Here is a 24,013-nt window from a genome sequence, read left to right as displayed (position 1 = left end):
GCATGGGCATATACTGTGTGTTGGCTTCAGTGCTTTCTTGAATTGACAGTTGACTGCAATCAATATGGAAAATATAATTTCTCTCAAGAGAAACTGCTGTACAACATGTTCTGGTTTGCTTGCATTTGTGTGTCTGTATGTATTTTTTCATCATAAACATTGCTTGCTTATGTGGATAAGTCTCTTACTGAAAATACATTTAGCTAGTCTCAGCATGACTAATGAGGATTTTTGAAATTCAGTTTTTGCTTTGCATTGCACAAAACATTAATTGGAGTGGTTTTAGGGTTGTTGTTTTTCCTCGTACAAATATTGATAGTTTTGACACTGTTAACTGCTAAAAATTAGCATGAAAATAAGTTGCAGCCATGTTTTTTGCACTTGCCACATTGGAATGAATGCACATCATTGTCACATTCAGTTCTGGTCTTGTGTGTTTGGTGTTTGTTTCTTTTAATCAAATGCATGAAGGAAAATCTGTGTGAGCAAAGAATCTCCCAGCATTGTGGAAGCCCAGGCTGCATCCTTTGTGTAGAGCTTTTGAATTGCTGCAGTATTGTAAACGTTCAGTAATATTGGTTCCTCTGTCTGACGACTCACCAGCTGAAAGATGAAACCAAAGTCCAGGAGAGCAAGAAGGTTGAGAACACACAGCTGAAGACGAAACGCCTGAGGGAGTACACCATAAAGTGCCACTCGAGCATGCCCCCCAATAACACCTACATCAACTTCGAGCGCTTTGCCCATGTCCTAGAGGACATTTCCCGTATGGAGAGGGGTTTCAGCACCTTGGCTGCATCCCATGATTCCTTGCAGGAGGACATGGATGCTCTGCTTTCCATTTATAATGAGAAAGAGGCTTGGTATAAAGAAGAGAGTGAAAGCGTGAGGCACAAGCTGTCCCAGCTGAAGTATGAATACCGTAAAATGGAGTCCCTGAAAAGACACTTGCATGATGATATCAAGGCCGTTGGTGCCAGCCTTACAGGCATATCTGGGAAGTACGCTGAGCTGCAGACTCAGTATGAATCCCTCAGACAGGAACTTTCTGAGGAACTCAAGTGGATACAGGATTTAATGAGCAGTTTTCAACTGGAAAATGAAGCCTGTGTGAATGGAAACTTTGACTCTGTTTTCAACAAAGATATTAATGAATCACTAATGGAGCTGTTAAATAGATCTCACTGTGAAGAATTCCTTGCAGGGTTGAATCTTGATGTGGCAGAATCCCATCAGTAGCATTGAGATCGGGTGAAGTGCAGGGTTTGCTGCTTGTTTCAATGTACATCAGTTTAAAAATGTTCCAGTGCATAGATTCTACACAAAAACATGACCTAGAATTAAAGTAGAAGTTCTGATGTATTGCACAAGGTACTGACCAAAGCCATAATCTCCCAATGGTTTGTAGTGTTGAAGTTGTTGGGTTTTTTCCCCATGTTCAGTGTCTGAACTTACAGGAACAAGAGTATCACAGTGGTATGGACACATCTAACACCAAAGACTTTGGTATTGCCTATATTTTACTCTGCATCCTGTACTACAATTCCTAAAGATTACTAGGTAATTAATATAGCATAAAGAATACGTCAGTCTGTACTTACTAGAAAGTGGGTGCCTGGAAACGAATAAAAATCCCCTTATAGCCTCTTTGGCTGGCTGAAGGAAACAGTTGTGTAGCCCTGCTGCAGGCAGTTCTATACGCCATATGAGAGAAATATTTGCAAAGGTGAAATCTGTCCTGTAAAATAAGCAAATGGTGTGTGTAGTAATTTAATATTTAGCTAGTATTGTGGAAATTCTCTGTGAAATGGCTGCCAATGAAGATTGTTAGGATTAGTGTTTAGGCCAGTTGTGCAGGGTGAACTCTTTTACCATCAGAGGTAAACTGAATTTCAAACTAAAGGATTAATCAACAGCTGAGTTTCCTGTCCTATACCAAAGAAATCCTATCCAAAAGACACCACTGGGAACTTGTAATGATCAAATGACTGTGTAATTTTACAGTGCAAATGTCAAAATGTCTGTTTTCTACAGTGAAGATGATTACAAAGCTACAACTAACTTAAATCTATGGTGTGACATTTGAGACTAGTGTTTTTGCTATAAAGATTTTTTTTTTCTTAGGTTTTAAAAAGTAAAAGAAAAGTCGACCCAACCTTGAATCATGCCCTGCTGTCTTGTATTTCAAAGAAGTCATTTGGTTATACTGTATTAATATGCACAGATGTACCAATCTTGTTTTTGAACACAATAAATAGTTATTTATGCAGGATGCAGTTGTTCCCTGATGGTTAGTGACTGAAAAAGATGCCAAGTTTCTGTGGACATTTGCTGCAAGGTGACTGTTGTGCAGCTACAAGAATCAGTGAGATAAAAGCTCAAGTCCACCTAGAGTGAATCTTTACATATATATATATATGAGTATATCTTTCACTGCCCCTTCTCCCTCCTCCTTTTGCAGAGGAGTTAATGACCTAAATAAATTGAATTGTTGTTGTTGTTCCTAGCATGATTAAGAATAATGTTTCCTACTTTGAGATAAAAAGATAAAAGCATACTCTCATCCAATTTGTGCAGAGTACAGTGGACCCATTACTGCCATATCCTCACAAAGATGTGCAGAGGCTGATGCAAATTCAGAGTTGTGAAAACAGTTGTTCACTTGGGATATTGTTGCTCCCAACATTGTGCTTGAAGGAGGATGGAAACTGGATGTGCTCTCTGTGGCATTGTTCTTGGCACAATATGTGAAATTTTCAAAAGCTTCAAAGTAGTGTAGATAGCCAGAATGTGACCCTGGCAAGCTGGTGTTGAATTGGGCTCTACTGTGACAAATAGTATTGAGAATTTTGCATGTGTCCATTTTTTATTGTCTCAGAATGCTTTTGCAGGTTCCTTTGAGCTGGAAGACCCATTAAAAACTGTCCAGGGGAACTGGAACACAGGATTTTATTGTGAGGGAGAGAGCTTTAATTCCTAAAATGTAACTTAAAGCCTAGTGAGAGTTAGAATTTGCAGAAAACACTCTCAAGAAAGTCTGCCTCCTGTTAGCCATCATCTCATATTCTTTGTTCATATAGATTTTCTTTATGAACAAATGCACTGGCACGATGCAAAGGAGCATTTAAATGAGGCCGCCTTGTTCCTGAGCATGTTTGGGTGACGGTAATGTTGTTGTGTCGGTCTTTGAGGCTAATCACACACTGCTTTTGAGAAGAGATCCTGATGATTGAGAGAATGGCCAGGTCACTGGATTGCAGAGTACTTAAAATGGAGAGGTGGTTATTAGCAGTCTGCAGTAAAGTGAGTTATTTAGAGTTGGTGATGGTTCTGCTGCTGAATGGGCACTGGGAAATTTTTCATAATGATTGTACAGCTGACATTTAGCCAGTGACATTTTTTTCCGCTTCAGATTGATTTCTGCTTGCCTGTTGCACCATGCTGGCTGTTTGCAGCATGAGGAAATTATATTTAATGCTTAACGGTCCCAGTTCTGTTGAATGCAAATGGTGTGTACATTTAAATGAGAAGGAGGCCCAGCTGATAGCTTGGCTCCTTGAACTACTGCTGAGATACCTGCAAAAGTGCTAAACCTACAGCATTTGATGAGAAAAGTGAATTTGTTGTCTCAAACATTTTAAATTCTTCTGCTGAAAAAGATGTTTAAACCTTCACTGATGTGTTTTCCATTCTCCTTCGGTAGTCTTGCTGCTTCAGGTGCATGGCTTGGTTGCATTCCAGTCCAGTTCAGTACAAGTATTTCTGTGTTATCCACCTCCTACATATGCAGATCAGAGCGGCTGGAATGGTTGTCACTCCATAATCTTTGAAGGGCTGATTCCTGGCCTTTCTCTTTTCACTCTTGCCTGATCTGGTTTTGAACCATTTTTTCTCTTAATCTGACAAGATTTGGTTATATGGTTTATTCAAATTTTGATGTGCTTTTGGAATTGAAATGTGCTTCATTTTCAGAAAGACTGTGTCAGGATTTGTGGAACATGTGTTCCTTAACACTAGGTTGACATCCAAAATGCTAGGCACATGTCTGAATTCTGACCTATATTGTTTTTTGTTCCTATTTTTCCATAGTCGTATATTGCAATTATTTTATTGCCAGGGTGTCAATGCCTTGTGCTCTCATACTCTGGCTGTGGTTAAAGGACAAAGCTGGAGGTTTTTCAGATAGCATGTATCCTTGTCACTAATACTATATGACAGCTAACTTTGTCCCATTTTATTACAGTGATGTCATCCAGAGAAAAGGGAGATGGGGCAGGTGTGCACTGAGAAGCACATCAGCAACTTTACAGCGTGAAAGCATAGCCTTAGCACCCTCTAGTTCTAGGGTTTTATTTGAGATCAAAAGGGTCCTGTCTAGGCCCAGAGCAGGCTAGATTTAATTCTTTTTCTTCTGCTTTTACCTGTATGAATCCACAGCTTCCCCAGCATTCTTTCAGCCAGCTCCAGTGCACATCAGGTATCTTGCATATTTTATGTACCAAAGGGAGCTGAACAATAAAATTGCTCTTTTATCTTCCAGCCCATGGACAAGCAACAGGCTTTGGTTCGGAAATCATCTGTTGTTAACATGGAAAACTTCAAAAGGCAATACGCTAGAAGGCGATGGAAGGTATGACAAGCCTTTAATCCTTCTCACATATGGCTTCCCAAGCCTGATGGGATCAGAGGGCAAGATAGAGCTTGAATGTAAAATTGTAATAGGCAGTAAATTAATGAAATGTGTTTGGATATGTCTGCATTGGGTATGTGTGGTCAAATTGTTTTTCTTCCCTTTCTCCACAGCTTTCATACCGTATCGTCTCGTTGTGCAACCACTTATCGCGTTCGCTGGTGAAAAAGGTGCTAATACAAGATGAGAGTTCGGTAGGTACATTCCTTACACGGGGAAAAGAACCAGTTTTACTGTGCAGTCATTTTTGCTGTCCTTACATGGATGCACAGCCCAACAGACAGCAGTGGCTTGGAGTGGGAAACCAGATAGGACCATGGCATCATTTGTGTCTTTAGTGCTGCATTAGTGTCTATTACTGTGACAAGAATCTTGTGCAGGGAGAGCCAGTGACTTGACAGACCTTCTAGGGGCTAACCACATTTATTGTGTAAAGGAGCAGCAAGGAGCCTGCAGATGACATTTGGATCCCATGGCAGTGACCATGGGGTGTGACTGAGATCCAAGCAGGCAGAGGGGAGTTCACTGCTCTTGTGCCCAGCTCTGTGATGGAGGGTGGGGGACCCTGGTACTGCCTGTGGCCTTCTGGAGTGAAACTGGGAGGGCTCTATTAGCTCTGCTCTTCTCAATAGATGATACTGATAGTATTAGAACAGCATGTTTAAGAGCATGGTATCTCCTTTACATAACAGAGACTGTGGCCTTTCTATTTCAGAGAAACTGTGAAAGTGACAGTGAGGATCTTTCACAAAGAAAAGCCCCTCTTCAGAGGAGAAGCAGCATATCATAATGGGATGAAAATTCCATGGGCAGGAGACAGGAAACTTTCATCCTTGCTGAAACAAGCAGCCCTGGCAGCAGACTCAGACTCTTGTCTGAGTCCTTGGTATGATGCTTCTTGCTTCTCAAGCTACACCAACAGCTGGATGACAGTCTTAAATGCCTACTGAGCATTTTAGAAAATTGGGAATTGAGATTCCCAGGGAAAGGCTACAGCACAAGCACCAGCTGGAGTGCTTTTATATGTTGAGTGTTTCAGTGATACTTCAATCTATTTGTGATGTCAACTGCACTCAGGGTGTAGGGTTTCTACTGATATTCTTTTGCTGCAGAATAATTCACATTCCGCACAGTGGTTAAGACTGTGTGCATTATTATTTCAGTCAGGGGAATTGCTGGTGAGTTTCAAGGAATTTTTTTAATGCAATTTTTATATTTGTTAATAGCTTAAATATTTGATGGCAGATATCTGTCAGGTTTTGTTAGCTGTGTGCAGTACTCTGTTATTGCTGTCACTGAAAAAAAAATCACAATGCCATTACATATCATAACCTTGATTTTGTGAACCTGGCAGTAAACAGTTCTGAAATGCAACAAGAACTGTGCTCTGGCCATTGTGTCTGGCTGAGGACTATCACGACTCCCATTGCCAGTGTGAGTACAACTGACTGTGGCACTGAGGTAGGCAAAGGCAATTTTTGGATGAAAAAGAGAAAAAAATTCTGTAGTGATTTACATGCACCCAAATACAACATTTTCACAGGATGATAACAGGATGCCTCACCAGAAAAAGGGGCATTTAAAAACTTAAGGCATGTGAAAAAAATAGTCTTTATTAGACTTTGTTATTGTTGTCAATATTATTTATTGTCAGCAAATTGGAGACTCATTAACACCTATTTGTATAGGTGCTGTTTACATGTAACCCAGACTGCAGACACCTGTATTTTATTCAGGGGGTTGTATCCAAAATTGAGGAAATAAGCACTTTGATATTGATGTAACATCTTTGCACAGGGAAGTTGCATCATTTTAACTATATTAGTTTCTAAGCCAGTATTGTTCAATTGGTACCAAAAAATGTGCACAGACTAGGGTATTTTTTCATTGAATGTATTTGCTGTTAGAAGTTCCTATTTATTTTGCCATTTAATAAATTAAAAATCAGAAAGCAAGTTATTAGAAACAACTATAGATGGATGAGGAAACTAGTTTTGTTTGGCTTTACACTTGTCACCTCTAGGCTGAGGTTTTAGACCAGAAGGTGTGAACTGGTGTTGAAAACTAGTATCAGCTTAATTTTGATGGCTTCCAGTTTCTAAGAAATAAAAATATGCTATGTTTATTTGTAATTTTGTATCCTTGCTTGCTTAGAGACTAAAATGCAGTTGATAAGAAATTATTTCTGTGAAAGGAAGGACATGTAGGAGAAGCTTTGTAGGAGAGAGGCAGAAAGTAGGATTTGATGGAAGAAACAAAATGAAGGAGGGGGTAGGAGGAAAAAAGCAGTGGAGGGGAATGAGAATGAGAGGGACGTGAAGGTGAGCCTGGACTGGGAAAGTTGCAGGAAAGGAAAGAGAATGTGGATATATGAATTGTGGAAGCTGGAGAGTGAATGTTTCTGCAAATTTGGCACTGCATTTTTATACTATTTATTTAATTTCTTTTTATTTCATATCTTGTGCTGCCAAGGCCTGTGACGTGCCTGGTCAAGGGATAAGGTGCAGGGCATGGGCTTCTCTTCATATTCAATTAAAAGGCATATTTCTGAACTTTCTGTTTAATTCATGAGACAGAATGCTCAAAAAGTGTGGTAGTAATGTATGTATTAAGAGGGAGCAGTAACAGGGAAACCTGAGGTTTCAGTGTATCCTGATTTCAGCTGGAATAGAGTTAATTTTCTCCTTAGTAGCTGGTACAGTGCTGTGGTTTAGATTCAGTATGAGAATAATGTTGTTGATAATATCCTGATGTTTTAGCTGTTGCTAAGTAGTGTTACCCTAAGTCAGGACTTTTCTGTTTCCCATGCTCTGCTGGTGAGGAGGTGCACAAAAAGCTGGGAGGGACCATAGCCAGGGACAGCTGACCCAAAATTGTCAAAGGGATATTCCAGTTCATGGAATGTCATGCTTGGTATGTAAACTGGGGTGAGTTGGCTGGGAGCCACAGATCACTGCTCAGGGATGGGCTGGGCAATCATCAGTGGGTGATTAGTTATTTGCATTGTGCATCAGTTGTCTTTCCTGGGTTTTATTCCTCTCTTTTCCTTTCCATTATTATTAATTATTATTATAATATTTTGTTTTTCAATATTTTTTGTTCAGTTACAAAACTGTTCATATCTCAAAGTAACTCTTGAGGTTTGATTTCCAATTCTCCTCCCCACCAGGGCCAGGGGAAGGTGAGCAAGGGGCTGTGTGGGACCTAGTTCCCAGTTTGAGTTAAACCATGGCAGTATCCAGAGGGAATCTTTCATAAACAGAACACTAAAAAGATATATTTGGATAAAAAGCCACCCAGCTTACCTACCAAATTTTACTTTCTGCTTTCCCAAGGAAATGGAAAACCAAAGAGACTCCAAGCCAGTGGTATTTATCTGAATTTCTGGACTTTAAATAAACACCTTTGGTTTCCAAATTTGAGATTGTGGGATGTGTATGTAAATTATACTTCTGAAAATTAAGCCCTGATTAAAATAGGTGTTATGTTATGGGATCAGGATTGTGCTTTCAAGGAGATGGGGTCATTCTCATGTAAAATCCTAGCAACTATTGAGAAAGATGGGACACAGCAGAAAGGCAGACAGAGGAGTGCAAGGCTGTATAAAGCCCTGGCTTATTAATTCTACCTTTATAAAGATGTAAGGTGGTGTTTTAACAAAGACATTATAGACAGTTCATGGTGTTCGGTCTTCAGTCATCTTTGTGCCCAGGTGAGCTAAGGCCAGGCCTTTCTCTCTCCACATGGCTCCTGAGCAATTTCATTGCACAGAAACCACAACATGCAGCACTCTTGTCCAGCCACACTATTCCAGGTAGGAGCACGCTGGGAGTGTAGAATCTCTTGTTCTCCAGACTAATGTTTGTGATTCGTTAGGAAGTTTTACAGTGTTTTCCCAGCTGTGGTGGTCTCTGTGTTAATCGCCCTGTCTGTTCTATGAGGTGAAAGCTCAGCCCACTCAGGGAGGCACAGCATGATTGTGCTGCTTCCAGCACTGGCAGGAGGACACCTGCTCCGGGCAGGGGTTGGTCTAATACTTCACCATTGGTGGGTTTGGAACAACAACCTACAGGTTCCTTTCAGTAAGGGGCAAAAAAACCCCGAAAGGCATGGAAGGAAAGGGAACATTAAAAGAATATGTGTTACAGAATTTGCTTTGCTGGAAGAGAAAAATCTATTTTCTGTGTATTATTCTGTGTTTTGCAGTAGGGAACCTGGAGAGAAATAAAGTGATATTCTGGGGGGAAAAAAAGAAAAAACACAACAAAAAAACCACAAAACCCCACAAGTATTTTTATTAAAGTATGGCTATTTGGCTATTTTTATTTTAGTGGTGATGTTTTTTAATCCACCTGTATTTTTATTAAGAGAAACACTCTTGGGTTTTTTCAATTTTTTTTTTTCAATTTTTTTTTTTTTTTTTTTTTTTTTTTTTTTTTTGCGCCTGGAAATAGTACAGACTGTCAAAAATAGCAGAGATATTTGTTATTCTGATTTGCTAATAAAATTTTGCAAAGCAAGGACGGGTGTGTGTCTGTGTTTCCACGCGCGCGGGCCCGAGCTCGGGGAGCGGGGCCTGAGGCGAGGCCCATCAGCCGGAGCTGTGGAGCCCCTGAAGGGTGGAAGCGGCAGCGGGAGGGAGCGGGCCCGTAACCGGCGGCACCGGGGCGGGTTTGTGCCGTCCCTGCCCCTCATTGACGGCCCTCTGGGGGTGAGGGTGAGTTTATCGGGAAGCAGGTGGCAGGAGGGCCGCTCTGGGGCTGCGGAGGTGCCGCCGCCGTGGCACCGGCTAGCCTTGTGGCCCGAGGGGGCTCGTAGGGGTGCTGAGACAAGGCTTGATGGGCCTGATGGACCGTGCTTCCCCCTTAGGACCGAGATCCCCACAGCGCAGCCTGGTGTCCTGGACCCATGGCAGTGAGGTAAGTCCGGCGACTGTCGACCCCAGCAGTTCTGCTATTGCTGCCCTCACCTCTGGTCTGTGCTGTCTTACTCAATTTACTTTTGCTTGCTCCTTTTTTCTTTTAATAAGAGGTTTTGTTCCTCTCCAGTTTTGTATGTAAATCGAGGAAGCTGTGTGTCTAGGGAAAAGGAGGTATATATTTAACAATGTTCAGTTGAGACTCAAAGAACTTGGAAGCATTTATCTTCCCTTTCTCATTTCTGTATGGTCACTGTAACTGGCTGACATTCTCTGTATTTCTCCCTTAAATGTCTACTTTGTCTTCACTAAACTTCAGACTTTAACAACTTCAGTTCTCAGGTGGTAGGTAATACGTAATTTGCAGCATGTGTGTTTTCGTGAGAAGAGTTAAAGAGGGTCAGGTGCACCTGGTTGCTGGGCGGGGCTGGCAGGGAACCATTACCTGGAAGTGATCATGAGCATGATGAAGTGATATTACAGCAAACCTCATCCAGCTGGGGCACGAAGCGTAGGAGGCTTGTGGGGGATGGCCAGAGCTGTACCCCAGCTGGAATGACTAGGTGTGTTGCTGAGGCTCGGAGGCAGAAGTTTGGCTGCGAGGCAGAGTTCCTGACGAGCCAAGAATGTGAAGGTTTCAGATGGACAAGAAGTTAAGGTCTTTGTCACAGTGAGTAACTGCTAAGGGAAGGGTGGATTGAGGAGAAGCCTTGGGGAGCCCTGATGGAGTGGAGAATGGGCTTTGGCTGTGTGAGAAGAAGGGAAGGAATGGCTGAGCTTGCTGTAGGGCTGGTGTGTGCACAGGGGTCTGTGACCATGCCCTGTGCACAGTGTACCCCATATCAGAAACATGGGTGATTCAGGAGCCTAAGCATGGACCTAGGGCTCTACCTGCAACTCCTTGTGCCAGAGCCTGCTCAAGTGTCTCCTCACAGTGTCATTGCTGCTGTAGGTTGCTGTTATTTTTGAGGGGTAGTTGCAGAGACTGTCACTGAGCATTAGCTTTTTATAGCAGTTTGCTATAACTTGTGACCATCCATCTCAGAAGTGTGACATTTTCCTGTTCTACTTGGAACTGAGCTCAGTCACGGCCTTTTTAGGGTGGGATGTATCTGCTCAACAGAGAAGCTAAGAAAAATAGTGTCACATCAGTATTTCCTAAAATACGTTTTTTCCCCAAGGATGAACCTCATGAGCTACATACAATGCTTTGTTAAAAAGAATTGTTTGAAGTATCTTGTGTGTGTAAACTGTCTTAATATAAGAATTATTTGGTAAGAAAAAAGCTTTTAGGTAATTCAGTTACCTTTTAAATCTTTTTGCTCTATCTACATAAAATATGCTGTAATGTATTGGTATGAAACTTGAATTTAATTAGATTTACTGTTTTGAAGCATGGAAAAGCCTTTCTGATTTTTAGCTTAGAGCCTCTCATTCAGTTAACAAAGGACAGGAAATGCTAAATTAGGTTTAGTCCTAGTCATGCAATTCAAGTAAGAGAAAACAACATAAAGAAACAGTTTTGGTCTTGGTGCTGAGCCTTAGTCTTGTCTTAGTTTATGCTGGACCTTTAAAAGCTGTAGCATATGAAGTTAAGTCCTTAGAAGTCTGCAACAAGTGAAGTCTGATTTTGAAATGTGAATGACTCAAAGCTCATGATCATGTGAAGTTGGGATATATGTAATACTACTCTGTCATCTGGAGTGCTCCATTTCCCTGCATCTGCACCTGGATCAAAGCAGGAAGAAGGGCTTTTCTCAGTCTGGCACAGGAGCACTCTGTAAGCCAGTGGTAGTGGAAGTCAGTATTTAAATATGCAGTGTTCCCTGCACAGTGTTGGTCTGTGCCTCTATTTATACTCATATGAGCAAATAAAAAAATTAGAGATTCCAAATCCTTTCCTGGAATTTGGTTATTCTGCTATGAAGAAATCCTACAGGTGTCTGTAGGACATCTGGAATGACATAAAGTAGGCAGCTGTGTAGTTGAAGTAGATCCAAAGCCAGTTAGTGGGGGCAGATCAGTTACCAAATATGGTGTGTCATGCCAGGGATCAGAAGTTGACTCTGTTGGTTAACAGACTTGTGACTTGTGGCCCAAGGTTGTACTGTTACGGAAGTACTGACCTACATTTGGGTTTTTGGTTTGTTTGGGGTTTTTTTTGATTTTTTTTAATCCTTAAGACTGAATTCATAGAGCTATTCCATTTGACTTGCACAATGTTGGAAAAAATAAAACATCCAGGAGAACATATGATCTTCCAAAGTTATTAATGCGGAGTCACTATAATGCCATTGTAAATGGAACCATGGTAAATGAAATGACTGATCAGTTAGCAGATCTCTGGTTTTGGGCTTTCTAGAGCATGTAAGACAATTTATGATTTTCTTGAGGAGTGTATCCTGGTGTTACTGATGGAGAGGTAAAAATAGTCATGTATGTGGAGCGGCAAGGACTTCAGCTTTTGCTGTAGTTGGTAAATACGGATTTTTTCAGACTGCAGCTAGAGGAAGCTGGGTAGTGCTGCTTACAGGAGGGACAGCTGTGTTTTCTGCACACAGAGATGTCTCAGATGCAGGGAAGTTGAACCAGTTCTGTCCTTCAGAAGCCTCTGCTCTCTGGAGCAGAAGCCACTTGTTTCCTTCCTGTAGTTTCTCTTCATATTTAGCTGTAACAGCTGCATTCCAGAAGTGATTTCTGGGGTCTCAGTGCTTGGAGCCACTGGATGTCACCTTGTTTTGCTCTGAAAGCTGAGGCCATTTAGTCTGCAATGGTGTGTGCTTCTAAGGCATTTGAGCTAAAATACAGAAATGGTCTCTGTGTGCCTTGTGGCTACCAATGGTGCCACCCCTTCTCAGCTAAGAGCTCTCAACACCAGGGTAGTCACAAATGCTCCCTCCCTGTGCTCTGAGCACCTCAAAGTGCAGTGAGCGAGAGAGAAACAGCAGCACCTTTCCTAGCTGTGTTGAATGAAGGACTTGGCCATCCCCACAGGAGAAGCTTGGGGCCTGATTCCAGCTGACAGTTCAGGGCTACCTCCAGAGGCTAACACTCTCCCACAGTCCAGTACAGCACTGAAGGAAAGAAGCCCTGATGAGGAGTTAGGCTTCAGGTCTGCAGTTTTTATTCTGAGAGTCATCTAGGGGCCATTAATAATTATGGAAATGTTTTTCTATCATCTGTAGAATGATTTGAGTGCTATGAAAGCACTTGAAAAGCTTTTTTAAATTTTTTTTTATGGTGTGGAAAAGCAGCTGCAGTTGTTTAGCTTAACCTGGTGTAGTAAGTCCCTGCTCTTCAGTGTCTTTTTTTGTAGGGACTGAATGCACTTCAGAGGGCAGGCAGTTTGTTGGATATGCTAATTAAAAATTGTAGAGTCACACCAAAAGTTTTGAACATTGGCACATATCGAAGTTGCTGGTTTTAGTGGAAGAGTTCTTAGAGCCTCCCAAACATGGGTGGGATGCACCTTAGGTGGCACAGACTGCATACCATAGCACAGACTAAGTGCTTGAGATAGCCTTATCAGTGAGATCCATATGTTCATAAGGAACATCTGCCAGCTTTCACTTTTCATAAAATACTGTGGAAAAAACGGATGCTGTTTTCATGAAAATGAAAAGTTTGATTTTTGCGTCATAAGTGCTGAAGAGGCAGAAAACATAAGTTCAATGCATATATTCTACTTAGGAATGATGGTTTGGGGCAGATGGGATGGGGAGGTGGGGTTTCAATCACTTCTGAAACAGCAGTGATCTTCTGTAAGAATATCTGGAAGGGAAAGACCTCTGAACAAAATCTCTAGGGACCAGAATGAAGATAAGTGTGCTAGTACGCCTCTAAATGATCAAACAAGGGAGTATGTTTGCAAGAGTCTGTGGGTTCCTTTCTTACTGTCTTGCTTTTGATGCACATTTCTTGCCTTGTTCTCCTCACCCCGAACTGTATGTCCACTCAGATTTTTCATTTCAAGGAGCACTGATTTTTATTTCTTTTAAAAGACACACTGGAAGAATTCCAGATGTTCATTCTGTTTTGAAAATCAACAGGCTACAGACTGTTACAAATGGGACTGAGAATTTTTTTTTTCCCGATGATGATGATGAACATTTACTCTGTTTAATGGATTTGGCTCCACTGAGTAAAGTAAAACCTAATGGAGTGTTCAGCTGAGTTTCATTTTTGGTAAGTTCAGGTAACAGTTATGTGGGCCAAAAAGCCCTGTGGGGAAACAGAGGCTGTTTTACCACCGGATGTCATGCCAAGCCCATGTGTCTTTGTTTAGAACTATCTGTGCAAGTAATTTATGTCCAGTGTTAAAGGTAGACCAAGCAGGGTCTCACACCACTGAACCTATTTGCTGCTAGAAAACTCTTATTAGCAAAAGAGGGCAGTAAAAATCTCTTCTGTCAACTTAAGCCTGAAATAAAATCACAGCAATACCTGAATGTCACAAAAATGGCAATGGTGCCCACAAGTTTGGGACATGACTTTCAATGACTTTTGGGACAGGATCTTCGTGACAAAACCTGCACTGGCAGTCTGCATGCCTCAGCTTCAGTCAATTTCTGTAATTGAAATTAATTAAAATACTTATGACCTGCTGTGATATGAAGTGTCTGTCTCTCCCTTTGTTGGTGGTGTTACTGCTCTCATATGAAAGGGGATGCCTGATCTTTAATAAACTGCATGATCTGCAGGAACTTTGAAAGATTCTGGCAGAACAGTACTAGTATTTGGGAGACACAGATGAGCAGTTCAGCTCCAGCAGGTGAATTTTAGCAAGGAAAAGGACTGACCTGTCCTTGTTAGTGTTTTTGTGAACACTGGAGCTTCTTAGAAAACATGCTGGAAAATCAGAGGGCCACATTCTGGGGGTTGCTGATATGTATCAGGAGCTGCTCTATGTATCTCAGGTAAGTGGTCCCTTGCATAGAACTGAAGCAGCTGTATGCCCTTGTTTTGATTGGTGATTATTAGAGAGACACCATCTTTGCCCCCTAAAAGGATATCCAGTGTACAGTACATTTAAGGGGAAGGAGCTGACAAGGTACTACTTATCTGCAAGATGTTATTTATCTGCAAGTGGCAGATAAATACTCTTCTAAGGCTGTGGTGGATGTAACGCTTCCTTCTCCTTCTGTCATCACTTCTGCAAAACGTAGCCTGGACGAGACACTCTGAGTGATAAAACTCTTATCACTCCAAATGGCACTGACCGGAGTGTGGGATTTCTAGGCTCACCAGATAACAGGGCTGACGGAGGGAATCCTTTGGGCTCCAGAAGGGCGACTAAAGGCCTAAAGGAGACTTGCCGAGCAGTCCCCGCATGGTTTGGCTTATGTTCCTGACTGCACCCAGAGATCATCTGTGAAAAGAATTAGATTCTTTTCCACTCCCTAGTGGAAGAATCAGTGAAAATCCCTCTTCTGCGACTGTAGCAAACAAATTTTCCTCAAGAAAAGGCTGTGTTTTGTGGGACCAAAAGGCACCTTTCAAAACAGGTATTCTAGTATCTTTGTTTATGTCTCCTACTTGAGCATCAAATGGGCTCAGTGGGGCTTTCCTGGCAAACTGATAGAGCACATGGCCCTACGTGACTAAATCAGCTTGAATCCATTTCTCTCCACTGCTTGTGAGCAACACAGATGGTACTGATTCAAGTAAATACACCTCACATGGCAAAGCTTGCTGTGCTATGCATTACACCTGTGCCAAGACCAGAGAGTGGGTTCTGAAAGGTGCTTTCCCTATTGAATCTCTGCACCTGAATTTAAGGCTGATGAAGCAGTTGACAAAATAAAAAAAAAAAATCAAAATTTGTTAGGGAGTTCAATTAAACCATTGTATAGTAAGTATTATTAAGAGGTAGCTGAAATGTTATTTCTCTTGGCCTTGGTTAGTACCAGTGTCTATCTTAGTCTGCTTTGAAGCTAATTAAACCTAAGCCTGCAAGGTTATGTGCAATAATTAAGAAAATAAGAATTAATTAATAAAATCAAGAAAAATCTGCTTTGGAACCAAAATGCGTAACTGCTTAGTGTAAGGCAAAAAAACCTACAACTAGCTGTAGTTCTTCAGGATGTATTTCTTCTCAGAAGAAATGGAAACTCTGTATGGAAATTGAGCAAAATGAACTTCCAACACTTATGGGAATCTTAAGAATCAGTTGAAAAGCCAGTTTTCAATATTGAATCAACACGAGTGTTCATTCATTATCAAGTTAAGATGTTTTATTTGGTAACAAAAGAAAGCTTAGAATGTTTAAATGCTCCTTCACACAGGTTTCCACTCACCCCACCGGGCCTCTTAGGCTTTTTTGTATTTGTAGCAGCTTTGCTTAACAACTCCCTAGAGAAACAGAGAACAAAAGATGACATAGAAATTTTCTAAGAAATAATAAAATTTCTAAAATCACCAAATTAAAAAAAACCAGAATTATGAAAAGTTATAAAATATTATGTACTTCTCAAATCGATTTTTTATGCAGCTGCTTTTAATCAAGCTTTCATAATGTTTATATACAGTAAATTTTCCTGTATTTAAAAGCTACGTACAGCTATTGCCAGCCAAAGGAAAGGTCATGTTAATGTCCTAGTATCATTCTGATTGCATGAAGTAAAGATTTTTCTCTCCTTAGCAATTTTTCTTTCTAGTGACTACTGCAGATTTCTTATGCTCTGTTGAAATAGCATGTTACTGAAACTCCTCAGGCAGTACAATTCATGCCAGACATGTGGTTTGCGCCCGACCACGTGTTAATTCTTAAGTACTTTGGAAGTGACACACTGTTTACTTTTGAATTTTGTTCAGTAAAAATGTAAATAGGATGGTGATTTTGAGGGCAGTGACTTCAAGGAAAGTTATGTGTAGAGATATAAAATGTTAGTCAAGATCTCTTCTGATCCAAATGCTAAAGATCAGCAGAATGGAGACATAACATAATAAAAATTTATCTGGTCTTCAAATGGCTTAGCTAATTAACACATAAAAGAAACTAGCAAAGTTGTTACATTCTGTTTAAATTATTCTGTTTAAAATCCCTTACCATGTTTGTACATGGTGTCTAAGCACCATCTAGTCATGGGCAGCTCTTAGAATGGTGTGAAATATCCTCTAAAGCTTAGCAAGAAACTGATCAACTTGACTTGTTTTGTCACCGGGGTTCTTGCTCACAAAAATCAAGCATGTTCATGAAAAGACTAGATTCATGCTTATTTTTAAATACAGGCTTAAAACTTTCTTAACTTCTTACTGAACTGTAACTTAAGGAGAATTAAGCATCTGATCACTTCATAGGCAAGATACAGAAATCACGACTCACTACTGTGAGAAGTTGCTGGGGATTTGCTAGGTGGTATTTTTTGTTCTCTGATCCAGTATCCCAAAATATGAAGTGACATTCTGTGTTTGGAGGTGCCCTGTGGTTGGCACCATGTCAAGCTACAGTGCAGGTGCCCTGCAGCTCTTGTGCAGGATGGCTGCTGGCCGGAGCAGGCTGGCCTGTTTCCCATGGCACTAATTGCTTTCAGCATGCCTGAGCTGTGCCCTGCTGCTCCACTGGGATCCAATGTCTGTCCTTTGTTTCCTGTCCTATATTGTCCTGCAGTCCTTCTCCCATGTCACATTTGTATGTCGAACTATTGTGCAGCACAGCCTGATTTCTTGTGCTGTAAAACCCATTATTTTCAGATAGAGAAGAACATCTAGAACTGAATTAAATAGTCTGAGCTCTCTGAAGGACAGGGTCATGCATCTCTACCAGATGCTCTTCTAAAGGAGCTTCGACCTATGCTGCACTCTCTCTGTTTAGATCTAAGCATTCCTATCTGTCTTTGCAAAACCTGAAAATCCTTCTCAGTGGCCTGCTTCAAAGGAAGAGCCCCTGTCTGTGCTCTTTTCATTGCCTTAGACTTTCTATCTGTCCTGCCTCAGTGTAGGCGTGGCTGTGGATCCTGGGGCATGTTAGAGCAGCCAGGAATGAAATGAACTTTGGTTTGAAGATTCAAATGTCCCACATCGGTGCCTGGAAAGATGGACAGGCAGATACCTTCCCTCCTGCCCTCCCTGTTATTTCACTATTTTTTTGCCTAATTGTTTCCCTGCTCCATGTGCTTGATAGCCTAATCTCTTCTCCAGTGCCCAGCTCTGGCACAGTTTCATCCTTGTCATTCCCTGGTAGGGCATGGGATCGTAAGATAAACCCTACGGGCTGGCTGTGTGCAGGGGTGTGTCCTGGCAGAGGGGTGCTGGAGAGCATCACTACAGGTCCTCACAGAGTTTCTGCCCAAGAGTTAGCAGTAATGGATAAACAGCAAGCAGAGTACTCTGCGTTCATGTGTATTTTGTCAGAGAGGCTCCTTTTTGCCCAGGCCACCAGGACTACACTTCTGGTTTTGGAAAGGCCTGGTGTAAGCGATCACTCTCTTTTTTACCAATCATACCAGTGTATTTATAAAAATTTTTTGCTTTATATCTTGTTCTTTGAAATCTGGAGGCAAGACCCCGTAGCGCTTCTTTGGGCTACCTTCTCTTTCAAATCCTTAGCAGGGTTTTCCTCTCAGAATTCTTAATCCGTATGTCCCAAATTACTTTCCTGCAAAACTGCTGCTGCAAACAATACTTCTGCATTACCTTCCTGTAGTGTTGATTCCCTGTTTTCACAGTAGCATTTCAGCTTTTGATTCAAGGAGGACACCCTTACACGAAGCGTGCAAATGCAATAGAAAGTGTTGTCCGGGTTGCTTCAACTGCCTTGCTGCTTTTGGTTTAGCTGGGTCATGACTATTGCATCACTTCTAAACTGTGGCCAAAGTAAATGACTATTTTTTTTGTTCTGCCTTAGTCGTGAACTTTAAAAATCGTTCATCCAGCAGCACATGAACAATAATATTAATTTGTATTGTTTTATTCAACTGCTGCATGAAAGGATGACATCAGTTTTGGTTTTAATTCCTTTGGCATATGTTTCTTAAGACACCCGTTACATGGAAGAAGAGCTAAGGACATTTCTTGGAGTGGCATCTCCAACAAACTATTAAAATAGTTTGTTCTCTGTTGTGTGTGGTTATACATCCTACAAAAATCTTGTGAATGATGGTGGGCCAGTTAGAATCCAGGCATTGAAAATATTGCAGACAAAATAAAATACCAAACTGTCTCACTCCCGTGCTTCCCTTGACTTCTCCGTTGTACCCAGCTGGCGCTGGAGCCTCTCCTCTGCTCAAGGCTCACATGAACGAGGACTGAAGTGGGACGTGTTGCCTTTCCAAGCGTTGGATCACAGTGTTCCCCTGGAGTTCCTCCGTGCTAGGCTAAAGGACACACGGCCCCCTGGCAGGGCAAGGCAGTGGCTGCTGCACTGGTCACGTTGTGTGTATTGAGCAGAGGCCAACTGGAATAAAGTGTGTTTGCAGGCTGGCTGGCCTTGCAGCGCAGGGGGCTGGTTCACATGTTGATGAGAGAGAGGCAAATGGAAAATGTCCTTAAGAAGGGGAGAAACGGTTGTGGATGAGGGCAGCAGGGGAATGACACTGAGGAGAAGCTGGGAGAGGTGGGAAAGGGTCACTGTATTGGACAGTGTGGGGAGCAAACATTGGGGGAGGTGTAGGAAATACAGTGGGTGTGGGCCCATCCAGTGTCCTTAGGTATTGTCCATGTACCATGTCCTGGTACCTTCCAATACAACAGGAGTTTTTATTTCTGTGACACCCCACAGTAGCAGGAAAGAGATGCCTATTGTCATTCCCATGTCACCATGCTGAAATTAGCCATTCTGGCACCTGTCTTATCAGTATGTTTAATTCCACAGCTTGGACTTTGTTCTTAGCACCAATATTCAGCACTGGATAACCTCACTCTGAAATACAAATGTGAGAGCAGGACCAAAAAGGATCTCAAAGCCTCTCCTCACTCAAAGGCTGGCACAGCAGGTATCTAATTGTACATTGATATGGTAAACTCTGTATGTGATAGCAGAGAGTAGGAACTTAGTGAATGCTTCAGCTGAAAGCAGAAAACTGACATAATGAATTTCTAAGCTAATTCAAAAAATGATCCATAAAGCTCAGACAGGGGTAACTTACATTCCATCTTAAATATGCAGATTACTCAGAGGATGTATTGATGGGCTGTTCTTTAGGAAACCAGCTAGGTTAAACAGGATGCTCTTTGCAGCCCTTTTTATGCAATGGGCAGAGCTTTCTATTCATCTAGCCAAACATTTCTGTATAATGGAACTGCTTTTCATTCCAAAGCAAAACGTGGGGTTATTTTGTGAGTTTCTTTTTCTGTTAGGAGAATTCCAGGCTTTTTTTTAAACAAACAAAAAGAGAAAACTACTAAAAGTAAGGTGTGTTGGATGGTGGTTTGCTTTCACTCTTGGGAAGAGAAGTGAAAGGTTTTTAATGTTATTTTCCACGTGATTCTGTAATTAAATTGATATAACACTATCTATGTAGAGCTTGATGTAGTTCATTTGGAGAAATTTCAAAAGTAGATGTAGGATGGGAATTTAAATGAATTGTCTGTTGTGTATTTGTCTTGCTTTTTTTAACTTTGCCCTTTTTTTTAGTCTTTTAATCAGTTTTATTGGCTCCTGTCTCTTTTCATAATTCTCATTGTGGAATTGGCTGAAGTGTTTGTTAGTGTTTCATGATAAAAATGTTTAAACTGATCTCTCTTCTGGGTGATTTAGGGCTGAATTAACTATGACAAAGAGGAAATGTCTGTTAGTTGCTCTGTGATTCTGTCTGTCAAGTCCAGGACTTCATGGCACATACAAACAAATCCAGATACTTGTGGAAGGAGCTCTGGGTTTTTGGGTTAAATCCTGGTATTGGAAAAGTTGCCTCATCTGTCTAGGCTTAGTTTTTGCCTCTCTAAAATGATGATAGCACTCCAAGTGAAAGATTTCTTTCCAGTATTCATTTGGAAAGTGACCTTTACACTTCTGAGTTTCCTTTGTGAGCCCAGTGGCAGGCAGGTGTTGTGGTGGAAGTAGCCCAAGGAGCTGTGTGGGATGGGAAAAAGCAATGCTGGAACTTTACCACTCCTTCTACGCAGACCGCTATGAGCAGGGGTTTTCGTGCTGAACTGAAACACAGCCTGTACTAGACATACTGGGATAACTCTATCCTGTTTGTACCTCCGTCCGTCCCCCCCCCCCCCCCCCCCCCCCCCCCCCCCCATCCGGGAAAGAGGATTCTTTTAGAAAAATATTGTGAGATCTCAAAGTGAAAGGTGTGGGAGGGTATTATTTGTCTTGTGTTTGCTGGAAAAAAAAATTGAATGCAAGAACAAATGGAATGAGAGGAAATGTGAAAACAATAGGAAGAGAAAAACTCTTTTTAGCCTTACAGAGTAGTCATTGATTCATGAAAGCACAAGGATAATTCCTCATTGTACAGCTTTCAGACAACAGTTAGAATATTCACTTTGAGTTAAAGACTAGAAAAATGTTAATGAACTGACAGAAGCCAAAGAAAAGTCAGTTAAAAAACCAGCAGTTAGAGGACTAGACAAATAACTAATAGGAAAAGAGGGGTAAAAGTACTGAAATGGTGGAATGGAGCATGAGCAAGGAAGGAACATTAGCTGTCAGAATTGAAAAGGAAGATAAACTCAGAGAAAAATTAATTGCTTTTGTAGCTCAAGTTCAGACAGAGGAATTCTGGGACAAAACCAGAGTTGGACATTTGGTTTCTCCCCTAAAAAGATTTTTTTTTTTTAAAATCTCTTTTTTTTTTTTTAATCTGGTTTATTCTGAGGGATGATCTCGATAACATGGAAAAATAAATTATTTCTAAAAATGCAAAACAATGTATTTGAATATGCTGTATGGACAAAAGGTTTTACAGTATCTTTCAGGCCTTCAGTTTTCATGAGGCACAATTAACTGAGTACTGTGTGTAATCATGGTCTTGGAATGTTGCTAATTTCGAGGACAGCTCTTATCTATTTTATGCATTTGTATTCTGCAAAGAAAAACTAAACAATCACAATTATAAAAAAATGCTTTTCTTAGGTTTAATATTTGTATTTGCCTTTTATAAAATTAATTATATATTCTGATTTATTAAATTCTTCCTTATGAAAGAAATGATGCATAGGATCTTGCCTGGAATAATTGTGGTAAAGGATAATAACATTTTGCATTTGTGCAAAAAGAGCAATTTGAAAGCAGGCCTATGCCAGTACTTTCAGAGAGAAATAATGAGGAGGGGGACTTACTCAAGGTCAGATGGCCTCAGTGAAAAAAATGGAAGTTTTTTGCTTAACTGAAACCCTCTAGGTAAAGCTTTTTTTTTCTTGTTATGAAAATGGAGACTGGATCAGTGCTGTGCTTATGAATTGCATAAACTTTAGTCTTTCTTTCCTAAATTTTTCACCTGTCTTGGATTCCACTGAAGAAGCCAGACTAGTGCTTGTTCAAAACAGCTCAAGCGTTACTTTGCTACGGAGCCCTTTTTGATATGATGCAACTCTCTGTAAATATTAACTGGTGTGACATTGTGGGTGCTCCCTTTTGGGAGGGCTGTGAGTTTGCTGTGCATGAAGTTTCTGGGGATGGGCACACAGCTCTTGCATGCTGTATTTGGCAGAGCTCAGGTCCATCCCCCCCGTGTACTGCCAAGAGCAACTGGTCTGTTTGCTCCCGCTGCTCCGGGGCCATGGAAGTTGGATAACCTCTCCACTCAAAATGCGAAAGGATGGGGAGTCTCCAGTAGTAAGCACAAAGGTGTTGTTAGAGCTCTGTGCTGCCTTTGTTCCGTGTTTCCATTCAAAGGTCTTGCTCACTGAGTAGGAGAGACTACAGGGCGTGGTGGGGGGGAAGCAGTTGTGAGAGGCACTTTTCTTTTCTTAACTGTATTGCTAAAAGCATGGGACGTGGGGACACACTACAGGATTGTGCAACAGGAGTTTTTAAAAGACAGCAGTGCACTAGCATTCACTCATGAGGCCCTAAATGGAATGTTAACCACCCGTAAGAGTGCAGCTGGGAGTGGCAATCCTATGAATAGTACTTTGACCACTGGCCATTTTCTTTTGTTGTTTAGCTCTCCCCAGTATGTTTATGCATATAGGTATTATTGTGACACAATATTTAAGCAGCACTTTGGCTGTGCACTGGATGGTACCATATTGAGCTAATGAGAATTAGTAATCCTCTTAAAGTTCTAGTAACCTGCTTGCCATATATGCTCAAAAAGTTTCATACCCATGCATAGATTAGTTTGGAGCTAGTCTTGTGTATGAATTCAGTTGTTACTTAGTTGTTCACATATAATCCTTTTAATTTCCTCTGTATATTATCGTTCACTGTCTTCCAGTGCAAACCCCTCTTGTTTCCCATGTGTTTTCCCCAGTTGTTCTCTGGAATGTTTCCTGTCCTGTCTTGGCCAAGGGCATTTCTGAGGTGTGGAACCTTGATACAAAGCTAGGCTGAGTGAAACAGTTTGAAAAAGTTACCAGCTAGCTAAAGAAAGGGAGAGATGGCCGTGGAATGAACCAGATCTTAAATTTGAGGTTACTTCAGACTGGTTCCTACTCTGTATTTCACAGTTGAGTCCAACAGTAGAAGAAAAGAAGTGACACAGCCACCTGCAATCCTGAGCTCTGAAACTGCTGATTATGCGGCAGTGATGATTTGTACTGGGGTAAGAGCCAGCTGGCTGTGTAGATGTGGCTTTAGATTGCTTTCTAATAAATAACACTTAGTATGGCTCAGCTTGGTATGAACAGGAAGTGCCAGGCAGAGGAACTGTCACTCCAGAACATGAGTCAGAAGATGAAACTAAGGACTGACATAGATGCATATATTTCAGTGCCTTCACATTTGGCATCTCTGCACAGGCAAATCATCTAATAATAGCTCCCCTCACATACCTTGTATCCACAGGAAAACAGCTAGTGTTGTCTTGAGTAACATATGGAAGACATAGGTGAATGGTATTTTTAGCCTAGCCAAAAATAATTTTTGCAAGCACTTCATAGATTGGTGTAGGTTGGCTTTAGTCATGTTTTTTAGTGCTTGCAACTGCTCTGCCCGCACCTCCTCAGTGACTGACACAAGCTTCTTTCCTCATCTTTTAATTGGCAAACTTGCCTTTCTTTTGCCTCATGTAAATTGTGAACCATGAGAAGCGCCTTGCCTTTGAATGAGTCCTCATAGAGATGATGGCTTCAAGACTGTTTTTATTGGGGTAAGTCCACAATATAAGACTCCTCATATTTCTAAACACTAAGAACATTAACTTCTTTGGGCAAATCTGGGTTCTGTTCTGGTTAAGTAACTGCCTGGGCAGATCACTGTGATTTTAATAACACTTGGGGGTGATAAAGTTTTACCCACACAGAGACCTAAATGCAAGAGAGGGTCAGAAGTAACAATTTGGTGTCTTCTA

The 24,013-nt window shown here is 41.2% G+C and overlaps 2 protein-coding genes across 5 annotated transcripts in view; both read left to right on the top strand.

Annotated features, from left to right (window-relative positions):
* Positions 1–5,542, top strand: part of DAPK2 (death associated protein kinase 2) — a 45,956-nt gene extending 40,414 nt beyond the window's left edge. The window contains exons 10-12 of one of the 3 annotated variants that reach the window (XM_082290860.1): positions 4,541–4,630; positions 4,804–4,884; positions 5,406–5,542. In XM_082290860.1, coding sequence (XP_082146986.1) covers positions 4,541–4,630; positions 4,804–4,884; positions 5,406–5,480 — 246 coding nt within the window. In that variant the 3' untranslated portion in view covers positions 5,481–5,542. Of the gene's footprint in view, positions 1–594; positions 1,363–4,540; positions 4,631–4,803; positions 4,885–5,405 lie in introns of those variants that run through there. The other 2 variants (XM_082290858.1, XM_082290859.1) reach the window with 2 other exon arrangements.
* Positions 5,543–9,566: 4,024 nt separating this feature from the next.
* HERC1 (HECT and RLD domain containing E3 ubiquitin protein ligase family member 1) overlaps positions 9,567–24,013 on the top strand; it is a 103,277-nt gene continuing 88,830 nt past the window's right edge. The window contains exon 1 of one of the 2 annotated variants that reach the window (XM_082290751.1): positions 9,567–9,609. The gene's annotated coding sequence lies outside the window, so the exon portion shown is untranslated. Of the gene's footprint in view, positions 9,610–19,450; positions 19,541–24,013 lie in introns of those variants that run through there. The other variant, XM_082290753.1, reaches the window with a different exon arrangement.

Source organism: Coloeus monedula (assembly GCF_965178545.1).
Source record: "Coloeus monedula genome assembly, chromosome: 14".
Taxonomy (NCBI): Eukaryota; Metazoa; Chordata; class Aves; order Passeriformes; family Corvidae; genus Coloeus; species Coloeus monedula.
This window is presented reverse-complemented; position numbering and strand designations above follow the sequence as displayed.